We start from the raw sequence: 19,025 nt of genomic DNA, 5'->3' as shown, positions 1-19,025 counted from the left end.
GGGCTCTGCCTGCCTGCTCTCCTGGCCGCCTGCCAGATGGCAGAAATGAAAGCGGCAGCGAAGCCACACTTCATCAAAAAGAATGAGAGAGAAAGAAAAAGACGTGTGGCTCTCAGCGCTTCTCCCTCCGATTCCTGGCAGGGGTCTGCATCTCAGTCTGTAGTTTTGGCTCTGCTGCTGTTGCTGCTGTTTAGTTTATCTTACCGAGATCTGAGCAGATCACAATCCAAGAAGAAGAAGAAAAGGATGAGAATGAGGAAGACAAGAAGAAGAAGAAGAAGAAGAAGAAGAAGAAGAAGAAGAAGAAGAAGAAGAAGAATCAGCTAAGTTTATCTTTCTGATATTCAAGCAGATCACAATCCATAGTTTGTTGAAGTCATGTTGAATTGGCTAACTACAAAAAATACTTTTAGTTACTACAGAATTGGTTGTCTCCCAACGTTCATGAAGTTCTGGCATCCGAGTCCTCACTGTTTTTCTCTTCCCCCTTTGCTCTTTCTTAGATTCTTAGCAGGGGGGTTGACTGGGGTGGTCCCCAGGTCTGAACTCCCCCCCCCCCCCCCCCCCCCCCCCCCCCCCCCCCCACCCCACGAGCCTGTTAGTGTGACTAGTCGTCAGTGTACACACATCCCCCCCACCCCTCCTTACCCACCCAAGAATGTGACCTTCCACACAGCCCCTCCCCAGATACCAGAGATTTCAATTCAACTTTCTCTTTCCCTCGGTTGGGTTAACCCTTTCCCGACCCTCCTTCCTCAATACCTCAAGGACAAAACTCAGATTTTTCCTTCCATCCCTGGTTCTCAGGTCCGCACATGTTGCAAAGGGAACATTGGAATGTTGGACCTGGTCCGCAAAGGGTTAACTCTGGGTTTTAATCAAGATTTAAGAGCAGTCATCAATTAACATTGGATAGTTTTCAATGATGTTTGCAACCACAGTAAACGTGCGTGATAGATTCCCCCTATGCATTTACCATAGTTTAGCATGGTGTGCCATGGTTTTTTATATGCTTTGCCATGCATCACTGTACATGCACTTTACCATGCTTTCACTATGCCTTATTACAATGTGCTGTTTCTTTACTATGAGAAACTTTTCTAAGGGTAATGACAATCACAGTTATGTAATTGTAAGGTAAGGTAAGGGAGCCCATTGAGAAAATCGACTTGTCTAGGACATGCTTTGCCTGCATTAACCCCTGCTATCGCTTTCTCTCTCACCTCTTCCTCTGTTAGGATCCTTCACCACCCCCCTCAAAGGTACATTGCCCCTGGACTGCTCTTCCACACAGCGCTCAGCTGTCTCAAGAAACAAAGGAGCATCTCCACAGTGCTGAAAGGGTTAACCTGAACTCAGCGCCCCCCCCCCAACAATCCTGAGCCTCAGACAGACCATGTCTTGGTTTACACCAGTTACTCTTGTGCAAAGCTCACAATCCCAGAATTACACAACACACACAGGCTTGTTTATGGCTTTTATCAACTCTAGAGGGGCAAGGATCAACTCCACAATAATGTACAGGGCTGGTGTAATGTTGATTTGGGTATATCCATAGATACCCATATTAGCATTATCTATCTATCTGTCTATCTATCTATCTATCTATCTATCTATCTATCTATCTATCTATGTGACCCTATACACAGTGTATCTATCTATCTATCTATCTATCTATCTATCTATCTATCTATCTATCTATCTATATTTGACTTGGGGTTCTCTCCACACATCTTGTTGCTTATGTAGCCACAGCAGCATTTCAGCCCAACATTTTGGCCTGGGTGGACTGGCAGCTCCCGCTAGCACGCAGGGTTAAGCCCGCAATGACGTGTTTGGCTTTGTTTGTTTCTTGGTCACAGAACAAATCATAGAGAAGGACGAGGGGCCATACTACACCCACCTGGGGTCCGGGCCAACCGTCGCGTCCATTCGAGAGCTCATGGAAGACAGGTGAGTGAAGTCCTGTAGGCCTCCACCACTGGCGCATCACACATGCCTTGATACAGCTGTGCTCCACGTCTAGTTTACTGATTCTACTAATTGCTTTTATTTGCATAAGAACATAAGAAATTCAAGAACGCTAAAAGGCCATTCGGCCCACCTAGGCTCGCTCGCTTTGATGCCAGCGTGGTCCACTAGTTCTCAGGATAGGAGAACATAAAACCTTAACCAGGTTAGTATGGGAAATGAAACCTCTGGGAATCCATGGCTAGACGGGCAGCCCCTCCTCCAGACAGCTAGCTAAAGGTCTTATTATGGTCACAGAGAGGGTTGTACAGTATTGTTCATGACAGCATCCAGTCTATTCTTCAAGGATCCGAAAGTCTCTGCTTCAACAAGGCAGTCCGGCAGCCTGTTCCATTGGTTCATAACCCTTTCCGTGAAAAAGCTCCTTCTCCCCTCAGTTTTGAATATGCCCTTCTTCAGCTTCCACCCGTCTTCTCCAATCAGATTTGACCTAATGAAAGGAATGATCTACAGCTGTGGCCAAAGGTTTTGCATCACCCTACAGAATTAACTAATTCTGCTTTATAAAGTCAGAATGTTATGTTAACATATTTAATTACATACCAGTTTGTAGTTTGTAAAGCCTTAAATATTTGACCAAAATATTTGCAAATCACACCAATAACACCTAGTTTTCTCCAGAAATGTTCCCGACCTGTTGCAATATACAAAGTATGCATTATTAATGGAATTTGATATTCATGCTAAAAATGTTTGGTCATACGCGATAAAAACACATAATAAAAGACAAACATTTATGACTTTACAGTACTTAACGAAAAACTGACAAAAATTGAAAAATGTGACATTTTGAAATCTAAGTGTATTGTACTCCTACTTTGGCTTCCAGTAGGCTTTTGATAAATATCTAAATTATGTCCTTTTATATAATTTTTTTTAATGATGTCTCGATCCTAAAATTCGAGGTCATGCATAACTTTTGGCCGCAGCTGTACAGTATGTGATCCTTAAAGACTGTACATTTTCAGCTTCAGTGCTGGTCCAGTATAGGATTATATGCAGCTTTATTATTAATATAGTTCAAATTCGAGCTATATTTATGTTCTAATCAGCACCAACCAATATTTTCCGAAGCATTTCCTCTAACTGCTATGTGTTTGACAGGAGAAAAAAAAAATCGTAATCAAATACAGAGAGCTTGAAATCTATATTACTTTGCTGTTCGGTTTTTAGTTTTTTGCGAAAATGAACAGGTGTTTTACGACTTAAAAAAACAAATAGAAGTTAAATTAAAAATGAGTTAAGTGCTTAAAAAGCATGAGCACTGGAGACAACTTCTTATTTTGTGTTCAGTCAAGAAACTCATGCGATAGATTATTTATTACAGCTTAGAGTAGACATAATAATACGGCGTCCTTATCATTATTTTCAGCACACTGCCAAAGAAGCCCTAGGCCAGTCCTCCTTCAGAATGGCGAGTGATAATTGGGGTCCATCGCAGATTGGTAAAGTTACAGTCAGGTCACTGGGTCGTTGTGTTTCTGATGAGGTGGCGTGACGCTCAGACAATGCAACTGCTCTGACCCTGCTCCCTGGGGTCACCTCTGACCCCTGGAGTTGCTCCCCACCTCCTGCTGATCGTAGATGGAAGTGCTGTCCAAGTGTCAGGTTTTAATTGGCAATTAAAGACAATAATGGGTGGCTGGGCAAGAAAAAACAATAGCTTCTGACACCCAATCAGATTATCTGATAAAACTAAAGTAGGGTATACTAATATGAATGGGTGACCTACAGTGTGTAGTTTTAGAAGAAATCAAATTAGATAATGTCAAATAGACAAGAATAATGGAACATAATTGGATACATTGACTCAATACCTGAAGGTTTACGTAGAAAGGAACAGTAGATCGTTACATCATTAACTATGTACTCAATGACATCACAAGCACATTCATAGATTTAAATAGAAATAAGTGAGTGTAACAAGTGAGTTTTCCAACACATTTTTCCCTTGACAAAGGTATGTTAAACATACCAAAACGTCGGGAAGTTGGCTTTTGTAAACAGTATACATGCTTATAGGAAAGCAGGATTGTAATGTTATTTACTACACTTCCGCTTTGCTTGAAACACAGTATAGCGCAGTAAGCTTTTAGAAGGGAACACAGTCAAGTAAGCTGATAGCAGTAAGTATCTTCCAACCTTTCAGTGTGCGTCACATTGTGGGCAAATTACAATGTTAATTAAGACAGGGAGCGCCACGTGGTTTTGGAAGCAGGATCAAGGTATCGTCTCTCGGCAGCAGTTGCCAGCCACCACCACCTCCCCCACCCCCTCCAGCATGCTGCCTGCTTTGAAGTGCCTGTGTGCGTTTGCCGTTACGAGGTGGGAGCTGCACAATGGGCTGCTTGCATTCAGTCACCCATGAAGATCATCAGGGCCTGGGAATAAGGAGAGTGTGCAGGTCAGGCAGAAGGCTCAGTGTGTTAATCCCAAGACAAGAAACTGGATAGACGCTGATATAGTGATACACAGCCATGCCTAGTGATAAACAGCAACGATGTACAGCAATACACAATGATGCACACTAATACATAATTTTATGCTGGTTTACGTGGATACACATTGATGCATTGAATTGCATGGATGGAAATAAGACTCCTATTGCAGAGCAGCTTCCCCCATTCCAAGTTTTACTGCGAGCTTGATTAGCCACAGTGTGTATAGGTAACAAGCTCAGGTATGTCTTATTAAACTCATAGTGAAACAAAGAATGGATGAAACAGCTATGCAATGGGAGTCTTATTTCCATCACTGATATATTGATACAGATTGCTATACACTGCTGCACATGGATGCAAATCGCTATACAGTGATACATTGCTATTATACTGTAATAACCAAAAAAAAAAGAATGAATGCTAAAGCGATTGTTTGCTGTGGTAGACTTCAAGCATAGCAAAGTGTAAGACAAGCAAAGGACCAGCTGTAAGGAACTGACATCTCCAGACAATTGTTTTTTCACGTCCAGCCCTTGCCTTCTCATTCAATTCAATGGGCTGAGATGTCGGTTCGTTACATAGCAAGGTAAAGCTAAACTACAAAAAACGAATCAAAGCAAAACCAAAAAGTTGTCAAGGTGCTATATAAGCCATTGTTTTTGTTGTTGCTGTGCAGGTTTGGAGAGAAGGGGGAGGCTGTCCGCATTGAGAAGGTGCTCTACACTGGCAAGGAGGGCAAGAGCTCACAGGGCTGCCCCATCGCTAAGTGGGTGAGTGCAGCACAGTGGCGTGACTGTGGTTGCAAAAGTGGAGTTTCTGTAGCTGGGGCAGTGACTTGAATTCAAATAAATGTTCATTTCATTCAGACTGGCTTCATGAACTCCCTCTTTGGTGGACAGGAGGAGGGATTTCACAGCCACTCTACCACAATCCCAACGTTCGAATAGAAAACATTTTATTATAATACTGAGACCTCTCTCTCTCTCTCTCTCTCTCTCTCTCTCTCTCTCTCTCTCTCTCTCTCTCTGTCAGGTGATCCGCAGGGCGAGTGAGACAGAGAAGCTGCTGTGTCTGGTGCGGCACCGGACGGGGCATCGCTGTGCCAACTCCTTCATTGTCATCCTCATCCTGGCCTGGGAGGGGGTCCCGCGGGGGCTGGGGGACGCGCTGTACCGAGAGCTCTCCGACACCCTCACCAAGATGGGCAACCCCACGAGCCGGCGCTGCGGACTGAACGACGAGTGAGTGATGAGTGAATGACAGGGTCATGTTTATTTGCCCATGTGTTGTTTCAGCTCTTTTGGGGATCGTTTCTGTCGGGGGCGGGGGGGGTTGACATCTGCGTCGTGATGATGACTTAACCTTAACGTCTTTCGGGTGAGACATTGTTGTAAGTGACTCTGCAGCTGATGCATAGTTCTTGCAGGACAGGAGAACACAGAGCTTTTAAAACTTGAAGTGTTAAAATATCCACGGAAATGTAACCATTGAAACAAGGTTAATGTTCCAGCCTCTCAAAGTGTATCTGATGATCTGAACAGCAGGAGAAGCGTTTGTGTTGCACTGGATCGTTGTGTTTTTTTACTGAGTCATCCTCAGTATCAGAGAACAGGTAAGCCCAAGGCTTTTCCACGATCAAAACTCAATACATCATCTCTGGCCGTGCCATGGAAATGTCGATTAAAAAACGAATGGGGATTCCTTTCTCAAGTTTGATCATGGAAAAGTTTGGGGCTTGCCAGTGGTCACATATTGATGACTTATCCAAGGTAACAAACGTTCCATTTAAATTGAATGTTGAAAATATTGCTGTATTGCAGTTTCGCAGTGTTACAGTATCTCAGTAGCGCTGTTCTCACTGTCACAATGTCACAGTATCGCAGTGTTGCTGTATTGCAGTGTTGCAGTTTTATGGTCACGGTATCGCAGTATTGCAGTATGCACTCTCACAATAAGAACATAAGAAAGTTTACAAACGAGAGGAAGCCATTTGGCCCATCTTGCTCATTTGGTTGTTAGTAGCTTATTGATCCCAGAATCTCATCAAGCAACTTCTTGAAGGATCCCAGGGTGTCGGCTTCAACAACATTACTGGCGAGTTGATTCCAGACCCTCACGATTATCTGTGTAAAAAAGTGCCTCCTATTTTATGTTCTGAATGCCCCTTTGTCTAATCTCCATTTGTGACCCCTGGTCCTTGTTTCTTTTTTCAGGTTGAAAAAGTCCCTTGGGTCAACATTGTCAATACCTTTTAGAATTTTGAATGCTTGAATCAGGTTGCTGTGTAGTCTTCTTTGTTCAAGACTATATAGATTCAATTCTTTTAGCCTGTCTGCATATGACATGCCTTTTAAACCCAGAATAACTCTGGTCGCTCTTCTTTGCACTCTTTCTAGAGCAGCAATATCCTTTTTTGTAGTGAGGTGACCAGAACTGAACACAATATTCAAGATGAGGTCTTACTAATGCATTGTACAGTTTTAACATTACTTCCCTTGATTTAAATTCAACACTTTTCACAATGTATCCGAGCATCTTGTTGGCCTTTTTTATAGCCACATTGTCTAGATGAAGACATTTCTGAGTCAACAAGAACTCCTAGGTCTTTTTCATAGATTCCTTCTCCAATTTCAGTATCTCCCATATGATATTTCTAATGCACTTTTTTATTTCCTGCGTGCAGTACCTTACACTTTTCTCTATTAAATGTCATTTGCCATGTGTCTGCCCAGTTCTGAATCTTGTCCAGATCTTTTTTAATGACCTTTGCTGCTGCAACAGTGTTTGCCACTCCTCCTATTTTTCTGTCGACTGCGAATCTAACAAGTTTGCTTACTATACCAGAATCTAAATCATTAATGTAGATTGGGAATAGCAGATCACCTAATACTGATCCCTGTGGTACTCCACTGGTTACCTCACTCCATTCTGAGGTTTCTCCTCTAATCAGTACTTTCTGTTTTCTACATATTAACCACTCCCTAATCCATGTACATGTGTTTCCTTGAATCCCTACTGCGTTCAGTTTGAGAATTAATCTTTTATGTGGGACTTTGTCAAAAGCTTTCTGGAAATCTAAATAAACCATGTCATATGCTTTGCAATTATCCATTATCGATGTTGCATCCTCAAAAAAATCAAGCAGGTTAGTTAGACACGCTCTCCCTTTCCTAAAACCATGTTGACTGTCTCCCAGGATACTGTTACAATATAGGTCATTTTCCATTTTGGATCTTATTATAGTTTCCATAAGTTTGCATATAATAGAAGTCAGGCTTGTAGTTACCTGGTTCAATTTTGTTTCCCTTTTGTTTCCCTTTTTGTGGATCAGTATTACATTTGCAATTTTCCAGTCTGTCGGTACAACCCCTGTGTCAATTGACTGTTGCCTGATCTTGGTTAGCGGTTTGTAAATAACGTCTTTCATTTCTTTGAGTACTACTGGGAGGATCTGATCCAGCCCAGGTGATTTGTTTATTTTAAGAACTCCTAGTCCCTTTAACACTTCAGCCTTGGTTATGCTAAAGTTATGTAAAACTGGAATGGAACTGGATGTCGTATCCTCCTTTGTAAAAACTTGAGAAAAGTAATCATTTGGTGTAACAATATCGCAGTATTGCGGTATGCACTGTCACAATGTCACTGTATTGCAGTATTGCGGTGTGGCGATATTGCAGTGCTTTGATGGTTTTCTCTCCCCACAGTCGCACCTGTGCCTGCCAAGGGAAGGATCCTGACTCCTGCGGAGCCTCCTTCTCGTTCGGCTGCTCCTGGAGCATGTACTTCAACGGCTGCAAGTACGCCCGCAGCAAGACTCCACGCAAGTTCAGACTGCACGGGGACCACCCCAAAGAGGTGCGTCCGCGGCATATACCTGCCTGTCCCCCAGGGCTTCACAGATTAGACCTGATCTTGCACTACCCCACTGTTACCTTAGGTACAGCATTTACTAAGAGCTTGATCAGCCACAGTGTAAAGGTTAAAAGAAGTTCAATCGAAGACAAAGATTTCAGGTCGAAACGCTTGTCAAAAGAGTTTTTAGTCCCATTTGGTACAGCTCTGTATTTTCTTAACAAAAAGTAAAGCAAGGTCAAAAGGCAAGCTAATTTGACATGGTAAATAACCAATAAATAAGTTTTAAGATATACAGTAGCACTAAAAAAAGAAAGTCTTCCGTCTTCTAACGCGAAAGGCATGGGTGTAAACTTTGTGCCTCTTTGGTTAGCAGCACTGCTGTTGTGTTCAGAAGTCAACTGGGCTGCAGTCTGGTGTATTCCTGTCTGGCGTCACCAGCATGATAACCCTACCGTTCCCTTCTTTTTAGGAGGAGAATCTGAGAGACAATTTCCAGGAACTGGCGACACAACTGGCCCCCCTGTACAAGCAGCTAGCCCCCCAGGCCTACACCAACCAGGTGAGGGGTTGAAGCTGGACTGGGGGAACAAGGGTTGGGGTTGGGGTAAGGGTTAGGGTTAGGGTTGGGTTAGGGTTAATCAACAAAAAAAGACAGATTTACAAAATTGCCGTCTGTGTTGCTTCAGCGCGTTTTGGGTTTTTATTATGGAAGGGGGAGGTTAATTATTATTATTATTATTATTATTATTATTATTATTATTATTATTATTATTATTATTATTTATTTAGTCATTCAGTAGATGCTTTTATCCAAAGCGACTTACAGAGACTAGGGGGTGAACTATGTATCAACTGCTGCTGTCGCTTCCAAAAGGAACATTTTACATCTCATTCAAAGGAAGGAGCACAAGGAGGTTCAGTAATTTGGAGGCTGTGTGGTCCAGTGGTTAAAGAAACAGGCTTGTAACCAGGAGGTCCCGGGTTCAAATCCCAGCTCAGCCACTGACTCACTGTGTGGCCCTGAGCAAGTCACTGAACCTCCTTTGTGCTCCGTCTTTCAGGTGAGACGTTCTTGTAAGTGACTCTGCAGCTGATGCATAGTTCACACACCCTAGTCTTGTGTCTTGTAAAACGCTTTGTGATGGTGGTCCACTATGAAAGGCGCTATATAAAAAAAAATAAAGATTTGCTCAGGGTCACACACAGGGAGTCAGTGGCTGAGCTGGCTTTTGAACCTCCTGGTATCAAGCCCTTTTCTTTAACCACTGGACCACCGAGCCTGCTTTAACATTAGTTTACCATTCTAGTTAATTATCGACGAGTTAATTAGTTCACAGTCTGAAATGGCTCACTTGTTCGTTTGGGGTTTCACAGGGAGGGTCAAATGATGTCTGGTTACTAAATAGCTCAATGAAAACATCTCAGCAAGGAAACACAAACAAGAGGCCCTTTGAAATTAAATGCTTGGGGCTTTGGGTTCTACACCAAATCTCCATTGCAAAAAGCAGGTCAATCAATCAGTTATAATATAATCCCAGAGGAATAGCATTAATAACACAGCCAAACCCTTTAATGTCTCCTGAAAGGGACTGTGCAGAACTGTGGATGGTAAGCAGAGTTGATTTTACCAGGATTTCACCAAAAACCTGGGAAAATCAGCATTAAAACAAAGAAGTGTACAATACAAGGGAGTGTGTAACTGGAGTGTGATAACACCCAGATTACCAGGAGCTTGTCTCTGCTGATGTGGTGATAATAAGTGGAGGAGTAACATTAATAGGAGTGATGTCAGGCAGGTTTGACTGGAAATGTAATAATCTTTCTTTCTTTCTTTCTTTTGTTCCCTCCTCTCTCTCCCCCACTCTTCCCCTCTATCACTCCCTCTCCCTTTCTCTCTCTCCCCCTCCCTCTCTACCCTCTCCCTCTCTCTCTGCCTCTTTCACTCTCCCTCTCTCTTTCTACCCTCTCCCCCTCTCCCTCTCCCTCAGGTCTCGACCGAGCAGTCAGCCCCGGATTGTCGGCTGGGTTTGAAGGAGGGACGCCCGTTTTCCGGAGTGACGGCCTGCATGGATTTCTGCGCTCACGCTCACAAGGACCAGCACAACCTCTACAACGGCTGCACGGTGGTACGTCAGGAGCATGCGGGTTACAATACAGCAGCAATCTTGCACTTACTATCGACAGCTATGAACAAAGGTTTTGCATCACCTAGAACTTTAGGATTGAGACCCTGTAAGAATGTAATTCAGATCTGTTAGTAAACATCATGTAACCAAAGAAACTATGAAATTATATTGCAAAAAACTTTACCGGAAGCTATAATATTACAGTATTTAATGTTAGATTTCAAAATGTCACATTTTTCAATTTTATCAGTTTTTCAATATGCATAAGAAAAACTACAGAGCGGTATGTAATTCAGTATGTTAACATAACATTATTCAGCAGGTTTCATTCGACTTTATGAAGCAAAATTAGTTAATTCTACAGGGTGTTGCAAAACCTTTGGCCAGAACTGTATATATTGCAAGCCAAAGCCTTCTCAGAGAGGGTTACCAAAATAACTCCTGATGCACACAGCACAGCCTGTTATAAAAAAACATCCCCCTAAAAACACTGACAACACCTAGCCACCCTAACCCTTAACCGCTAACCCCAACACCAACCCTAACCCTAACCCTACCCACCCACTGTTCCAAAATGATTTCTGGATTTGGCAAACACTTCAACTACCGAAGAAGGCATGAGACGGAAAGTTTGTCTAACTGGCTTGTGACTGGTTTCACATACCTTCATCGGGACTAATTTTGCAGTAACACATTTTTACCTTAGGTCTTACATCAGTGAGAATCGGTATCTGTGAAACCAGCCATGTGTTTCTTCTTCCAGTTTTACCAGTTTGGAATTTATAGGATGGGGTTTCACGGACCCGCATCAGAACTAATCTCGAATGCTTCCTCCCCTCCCTGGCAGGTGTGCACTCTCACGAAGGAAGACAACCGCTTCGTGGGTAAGATTGCGGAGGATGAGCAGCTCCACGTGCTGCCGCTCTACAAGGTCTCCCTCACTGATGAGTTCGGCAGCGAGGAGGGGCAGCAGCGCAAGATGACATCCGGAGCCATCCAGGTCCTCTCCAACTTCCGGCGCGAAGTGCGCAAGCTCCCGGAGCCCGCCAAGTCGTGCCGGCAACGCAGGCTGGACGCCAAGAAATCCGCATCGGAGAAGAAGAAGAACCAGAAGGAGAAGCAGGCGCTGGAGATCCCCGATAAGATCATCAAGAGTGAGATCAACGAGACAGGCAGGACGCAGAACCAGCAGCTCAACAAAGGTGACCAAGAAAAAAAATAACATTTTGCAAATTTTTTCCGCGAAGCAGAGATAGAAAAAAAGCAATACTAACAAGCGCTGCACAACTAGTTAGTCGCGAGACCAAGTAATTTTTCCTCATGGTTTTTTTTTTCTTCTTTTTTAATCAGGCATCCCCAAACAGGAGGTGAAGCCCACCATCAAGATGGAGCACAAAGATCGGTTTGAGGGCTTCAATGGGAACTGCAACCCTGCCCTGGATGGCTACTCCGTCCTGGGAGGCTGCCGACCAGCGGACGCCTACGCCATGAACAGCGGCTACCCCTCCTACCCTTCGTACTATGCAAGGTCCAGCCTGCCTCCCTCAGCGCTTCCACCTCCAGGCCCTGCAGTGATCAACGGCTTTCACCCCAAGTTCCCGCAGCCCTATGGATATTACAACTACCCGCCGAACCACATCTTCCCGTCGCAGTTTCTGGGCTACGAGGGCAGGATCGGGGCTTGCTGGCCCGCAGCTGGTGCAGGTGGCTACGAAAAAAAGCCGGACGTCCGCACCCTGCAGGCCAGCCTGAACCACTCCTATCCCGAGTTCTCAGAGTCGGCTTACCCTCCCTCTGTGCGGTGCTCTCCCGAGTTCTCCGCTCCTCACCGGACTAGTCAGATCCAAGGGGACACAAGGAGTGTTCCAGGCCCCCTGACGAGGGTCATCAAGCAGGAGCCATTGGATCACACACCGTATCCCGACTGCGGCGGCATTCCCAGCCTTCCCAGCGTGGATGTGGGTGGAATTCCAGGGTCCAGTCCGGCCCCGCAACACGAGCAGTGGCCGGGATTCAAAGTGAACGGGAATCTGGCCCCGGAGAGGTCGTGGAATAACAGCAGCGCTAAGTTCCAGGAGAACACAAGGTTGTGGGATTCCTCCTCTCTTACACGAGCCAGCCCCGGGCTAGTGGAGGCGCCGATGGGTGTGGAGAAACAGCAGCAGCAACACTGGAACAAAATGAACCACCGCAGCCTTGCCTCCCCTTCCCAGTCCCCCTCTCCATCTCCCTCCCCCCACCACATGAACCTTGCAGGGGGGAATCCCTACGGCTTCAAACCCAACGAGAACTCCAGCACCCCCTCCCCCAGCCTGCAAGGAAAACATTGGAGCCAAATGGGGTACAATCACGGCAACAGCAACCCAGGGAACGGTGTCGGTAGCCAAAAGAGGCCGGCCTCCGGGGGCTACCCTGACAAGATGTGGGAGAACCGGAGTCCGACTCCAGTCGGTCTCCACGAGAAGGCCTGGAAGTCTTATGGGGGCTCGGCCGCCGCTGGAGCTGCTCCCAATTCAGGGCACAGTTTAGCCACCACCCCAATCCCCACTCCAGAGGGCAAGCTGTATCCCAACCCCTTCCAGGCAAGCGGGGAAGAAGCCTCAGCCAGCAAGATGTTCTGGGACCCGTACGAGAAAGAGGAGAGAGTGAAGGAGGAGGAGGAGGAGAGGAGGAGGAGGGAGCCCGAAGAGGAGTGGTCCGACAGCGAGCACAACTTCCTGGACCCCAACATCGGGGGCGTGGCGGTGGCCCCGGCACACGGCTCCGTCCTGATCGAGTGCGCCCGACGGGAGCTCCACGCCACCACCCCTCTCAAGAAGCCAGACCGCAGCCACCCAGCCCGCATCTCCCTGGTCTTCTACCAGCACAAGAACCTCAATCAGCCCTGCCATGGGACAGCCCTGTGGGAGGCCAAGATGAAGGTGCTGGCAGAGCGTGCCAGGCAGAGGCAGGAGGAGGCCGCCCGGCTCGGGATCCCCCAGGAGGACATCAAGGCCTATGTGAAGAAGCGTAAGTGGGGGGCTAGCAACGCCGCCAGCCCGGCCCCCGAAGCACTGGCGAGAGACAAGAAGGATTTCCCGCCTACGCGGCACGGGACAAGCCTCAACACCAACTCTCAGATCACGGTCTCCTCATACGCTTACACGCAGGTCACGGGACCCTACAGCCGCTGGATCTGAGATTCCACGCCGTGGACCTTAGCATCGTTCTTTTTTGTGTGTGTTTTTTTTTTTTTACCTCAAATTCAACAGCAGCTCCTTCTTGCGGGTCGCTCTAGCTGTTCCTGGTGCTTGCCTCTTCTCAGACAGAGGAGGATTTATACTTGTGTTGTTATTTGTTCTTTTGTGTTTGGGAGCGTGAGATTTTCAATCCTCCTCTCTCTCATCCTCAGACAACCGAGTGGTTTTCGGGGGGGGGGCTGGATACAGTGGAGTTTACAGGAATTTTTAATTTATTTTTTAAAAGTGTGCAGATTATATATAAAAAAGAAACGACAACAGAAAAAAACTTCAACAGCAACAACAACAACCAAACAACGGGCAACGTATTCTGGAGTCAGTCTTCTCTCTCTCTCTCTCTCTCTCTCTCTCTCCCTCTCTCTCTCTCTCACTCTCTCCGAGTTTTTAAAAACTTGCACATAACCGGAAGAAGTAAACGTAGTAGTAGTACACTTCTCCCACAAAAAGTTTTTAAAGTCTATTTTCATTTTTACTATTTATTGTAATTTTTGTTAGTTTTATTTTATTTAAAAACAACAACAATAACATTTCAATTTAGGAAAGAGAGAAAGAAAGTGGATTTGAAAACCCTGCTTCTTTCTCCAAACTCAAAGAGGAACAGGCTACATCATTTTCACAAAACATGCAGGAAATTTTGAATCACCTGGGCGCCTTTTTCTACAACTACAAGCTCCACAATTCCAGCACATCTTAATGTGAGTGCCACTGTCTTCAGGAAGCAGATTAGCTGTGCAAAACTGGACATCTACACTGGAACCTCTTTATATTGTAATCACTGAGTGTGTTTGACGCATGCACGCTTCTGTGTGGGATACTAACTCTGTTATCACATGAAGTATGGTCTCACAAGTGGCAAAGCACAGAGTTTGTCATGCAAAGTCCTTACACATGTAGTACAAGTTACTGTGACATAGCACATCATGTTGCATCTAATGCATCTGCTGAGAATATGCTGATATCGGTCTCTCTGGGTGATTCATAACCACCAGCACCATAAGAAAATGCATTATTATAGTTATGATTTATAGTTATCGTTATAGTTTCAACCCTAGACGGCAGACAGCAGACAGAAACACGTACAGTGTTGATTGATGGGGGGGATTCAGAAAGTCCTGGGAACATGAAGCTACCTTTTCAGGACCAGTGGCTTGAAACCTGCTTCCAGGAGACAAGGAGAACTAGTTTGAGGCAGCTTTGCTGTGTCACTCAAGCTTGGCTGAAATGGTGCCACAGGTCTCCTCTGGTGTGCCATGCATTGTCCATGAAACCAAGTTCCAAGCCACAAAGTGGATTTGTATTCCCAGAGATTTAAGCACACGAAGCCACTTTGTGGCTTGGAACCTGGTTTTAGGAAACTAGGCTTCAGTCCACTACACAGCACACCAGTGGAGTCTTGGGGTTTGATACAGCAACCTCAAACTAGGGCTCCCGGTCTCCTGGAACCGGATTTCAAGCCACTGTTCCTGAAGTGCTCGGTCCATGAAAAACATCCAGACAGACCATACCCACCCACAGCAGTCCTGTGCAAATTACTAGTTACCGTGCCAACGCTGGCGCTTAATTCGCATTCTGCAGTAGTTTGTTCACATGCTCGGTTGGTTATGAGTCACCCTGTATGTGTGCTTTGACTACACTTGAATTCTCACAGGTTTGTGTTTACATATGCATAGGGATTGAGGTTAACCCCAGAGGGACTGTCCAGCACATTTTTTTTATTTGTATGCCTCTTACGCACTTACAGAAATACTATGTTCCTGGTGCTCTTATATGACATTGCGGGACATTTTGTGCTTGCTGTAGACCGTTCTCTACTCGAAACTGCCAGGGACAAGCGACAAACAATCCAGGTTGGAATGGCTAACTGTGTCGCCGCAGCGCGAGCTGGCATGGTGCTGGGTACAGACACAACACTGTAGTGTTGGTTTGTACTCCAAGATACCCCGAGATCTCATGGGGTGTATGGCAACTTAGCGTCGCTGGTGATAGGGTCGGTCATCAAAAAGGTCTCTCCCATTTCTGTAAATTGGGGCACAAGGATACCCCTGAAAACCTTTAAAATGTTTTTTTTTATTATTTTTTTAATTAAGTATTTCTGATAAAGATAAAAATAATAACCTGATTCTGAGTTAATTATGTATATTTTGTCTTGCAAGACAAGTTCCCTTCAATTTTTTAAAGGATTTTAAAGGATTTGTGACTCCTTATTTTTATTGGATTGGTAGTTTGTTTTTTTTTTTAAGCGGACAGACGGTAAAATTTGAGCGCGTCTGCCAGTAATCTTATTTGAGTTTATTAAGAAATATAAGACGATCAGAGAACTTTTTTAATGTACAAATTTGACAAAATTCCAACCTGCTTATTGCTTGTCTTGATAGAATTATATATGAAGGGTTTTAAAATGTCACACTTTAGACGACTAAATCCTATAAAAGAAATAGCGAAGATCTTTGGCTCTTGTAATTACAAAAATGCTATTCTGCATTAAAAGTTTAGAACAACAACAACAAAAAAAAATGTTTAAGATAAAACATTGTTTTTAATACATTTTAGATATAACTGTGTTTAAGATCAAAAGCAAAAAATGTTACACATTTTTTACATAATCCGCGTGTCTGTTAAATTAGACACGCGCGGCAGTCAAGTGGAGAACGATAGCCTTGCTACGCGCACAGCAAATGCAAAACCGCAACTCATCTTAACGCAGACAAGATCTACATACTGGTGCTATTCACGTTTACTATAATGATTGACTACGGTGCTCCCTTACAGCCCTCAGTCCTTGAACGCTGAAGAAGGTCCTGGAGGGCACGGGTATACCCGAGCTCTGTGGCGCATTTCCAATGCAGCTTGCATACCGGACTCACCAGCGTATAAGCTGAACACATGAATCAAACCAGGGTTAAACCTAGACTCCTGTTTTATTAATGATCTGATCATCTGACTTGTAATCCATGCACTTCACAAAGGTTGAATACATTTGTTTCCTGAGTTGTAATCTAGTGTATCTGGGATTGCACTTCGACTGCAGTGTTAACAGCGGAGTTATTAATACAGTTTTTAGCACTTACAAATGATTACGGGTTATTACATCCGTGTCAGGGCAAACCGAGTTCTCAATTTGCAGTTTTAAAAAACAGGCTTTGAAACTTGACATCATGGACTCTGGTGATAACCCTGGTTTAACAAAACAACATTGTAATTTGAACTGTGAAAACTGAATAATGAAAAAAGGCCAAGAGATTATTATTCTAACTATATTATTATTTTATTATTTTTTTTTATGGAAAGATATATAGATCTCAAATTCATTTAGCTGTTTTTTTAGCTGAAGGGGAAATTGCAGTGAAGGCTGCTTCGTTTATTAGAATATATATTGTTGCTTTTAAGAAAGCTTTTTCACTGTATACATTTTTACAAAATGCGAAGTAACGTTTGATACAAGCAAAATGTGTTAATGTACGATTTCCCTTTCAGCTAAAAGGAAATTGAATTGAGACCTATGACCAAATTACTTTTTCTCAATTCCAGTTTTAATTAACACACCGTTCATTTGGTTTAAAAATTGTCTATGATTCCTACAATAAGGATCCAGAAAAAAAGAATAATGAATATTATTATTGTTGTTATTATTAAAATATTTTAGTTTTTTTTTTTTTTTTAATGAATTACAGAATTCAACTTGTACGCCAGGGTGTGTTATAGACGACCTGTATACGGTAGTGCAGCTGGGCAGCGGGCTTTGCATTTTACAATACTGTGAAATGTGCAAAGGCGTTCTCATTAATGATTTAAGACAGCTTTGCAACTTCCATCTGTTGTGCCTGAACTGAGAAACGATGTCTGATGTAGGGCTCCAAATCTCTCACCCTCTTCGAGAGACGTAGACACGGTCACAATCTGCATTTGTATTTCATTCGGAAGTTCAGCCTGCATTTTATTTCTGAGCGGCGTGCATTTACTTGGCAGCAAACAGAATCGGTGCTCAATTCAAACTCTCCAGCATTCACGTGCATTTCCAATGGTGCAAAACTTCAGACAAACTCAGAACAGAACCTACTCACTAAGTGTTGCGTGTCTTTTTACAAACAGCCGTTGTTTTTCTGCATTTGATCCCTTGAGAAACAGAGTCTGAAGGTTAACTAGCTTCAGATATCATTTTCACTGTTTTGTGACGTTGGCTATCATGCTGTCATTGTGTGTGACAGTACACTGTGGTTTTGCAATGTTGAGTTGCCGTTGTTCTCTGTCTTTACCAGTATCTTGAACTTGCTTTTAGCTTATCTGAAGAATCCTAACTGCCGGCACTAAACAGCCTACCTCATTCCATTCAAACTGTGTGATACATATACTAGGTGATGCATATACTAGGTGGGACTGGCAGTTGAAAGGTCAAAGTCTCACTTGATTTGAATAAAATGAGACAGGCTGTTCAGTCCCGGCACTTAGGATTCTGCAGACAAGCCCAAAACAGCTCAAGACCAGGTAAAGGCTGATTTAAAATAACAACTCAATATATTGGAGCAGCAGAGGCCAGAACCTCTGACAATGATTAGAAACACCTTGAACTAGTAAAAAGGAAGCTGAAATGAGTTTTGAAGCTACTCAGTCTTTCGTAACTGGGTCCCAGTGTGTTTGGAATACACACAATGTATGTTTTGATTTAGGGAGGGGCTGCGTGGTTGTTGATCTCTTTAACCCAGAGCAGTGTCTCAATTCTTGGGAAGCGTGGTGGTTTTTTTTTCCAGCTCTGTGAATGAGACAGGTGTTTCAGTGTACTGTTCTGTGTATCTGTCTGCTAAGGATAGCATGGTGCTCTCCTGTGCTTTATAGGCACACAACTGAGAATCAATCCAGTTTACTGTAACCTTTGCATTTTATTTTCTTATGTTACAAACACACTGGCATAAAAAAAAACAAAAAACAAGGGGATCGTTTTTTTTTTTTTTTTAATCAACCATGCCCGGAAAACGCAAATATTATTTGAATTATTTTAGAATATTTTTTTTTTTTTTTATTGTAAATACTGAAAAAAAGCAGAATTTTTTTATAAAAGCACTTTTAAACTTGATTTTAGTAATAATAATAATAATAATAATAATAATAATAATAATAATAATAATAATAATAACAATAATAATGCTTATAATAATATTAATGACAACTTGAAAACTAGTTTATTTAAAAGAATATTGAGAGAGAACACAAAAAAACAAACAAAAAATGTAAATATTTAGCAGCTGTCGTCATAAAAACAGAACTTGTACCGCAGCGATTCCTGGTGTCTTCTTAAACTTTAAATCTGTTAATTTCCTAAAACCATGAAACATGATCCC

General features: G+C 43.5%; 1 protein-coding gene across 4 annotated transcripts in view; it reads left to right on the top strand.

The window, feature by feature from the left end:
- LOC121302240 (methylcytosine dioxygenase TET3-like) overlaps positions 1-18,633 on the top strand; it is a 55,549-nt gene extending 36,916 nt beyond the window's left edge. For 3 of the 4 annotated variants that reach the window (XM_041232080.1, XM_041232078.1, XM_041232081.1), the window contains 9 exons: positions 1,239-1,262; positions 1,863-1,953; positions 5,149-5,242; positions 5,505-5,713; positions 8,177-8,327; positions 8,797-8,886; positions 10,316-10,453; positions 11,301-11,655; positions 11,804-18,633. In XM_041232080.1, coding sequence (XP_041088014.1) covers positions 1,239-1,262; positions 1,863-1,953; positions 5,149-5,242; positions 5,505-5,713; positions 8,177-8,327; positions 8,797-8,886; positions 10,316-10,453; positions 11,301-11,655; positions 11,804-13,632 — 2,981 coding nt within the window. In that variant the 3' untranslated portion in view covers positions 13,633-18,633. The remainder of the gene's footprint in view (positions 1-1,238; positions 1,263-1,862; positions 1,954-5,148; positions 5,243-5,504; positions 5,714-8,176; positions 8,328-8,796; positions 8,887-10,315; positions 10,454-11,300; positions 11,656-11,803) is intronic. The other variant, XM_041232079.1, reaches the window with a different exon arrangement.
- Positions 18,634-19,025: the final 392 nt, after the last annotated feature.

This window comes from Polyodon spathula, chromosome 29 (assembly GCF_017654505.1).
Source record: "Polyodon spathula isolate WHYD16114869_AA chromosome 29, ASM1765450v1, whole genome shotgun sequence".
NCBI classification, from domain to species: Eukaryota; Metazoa; Chordata; class Actinopteri; order Acipenseriformes; family Polyodontidae; genus Polyodon; species Polyodon spathula.
Note: the sequence above shows the minus strand (reverse complement) of the source record. Positions and strands in the feature narration are given on the sequence as shown.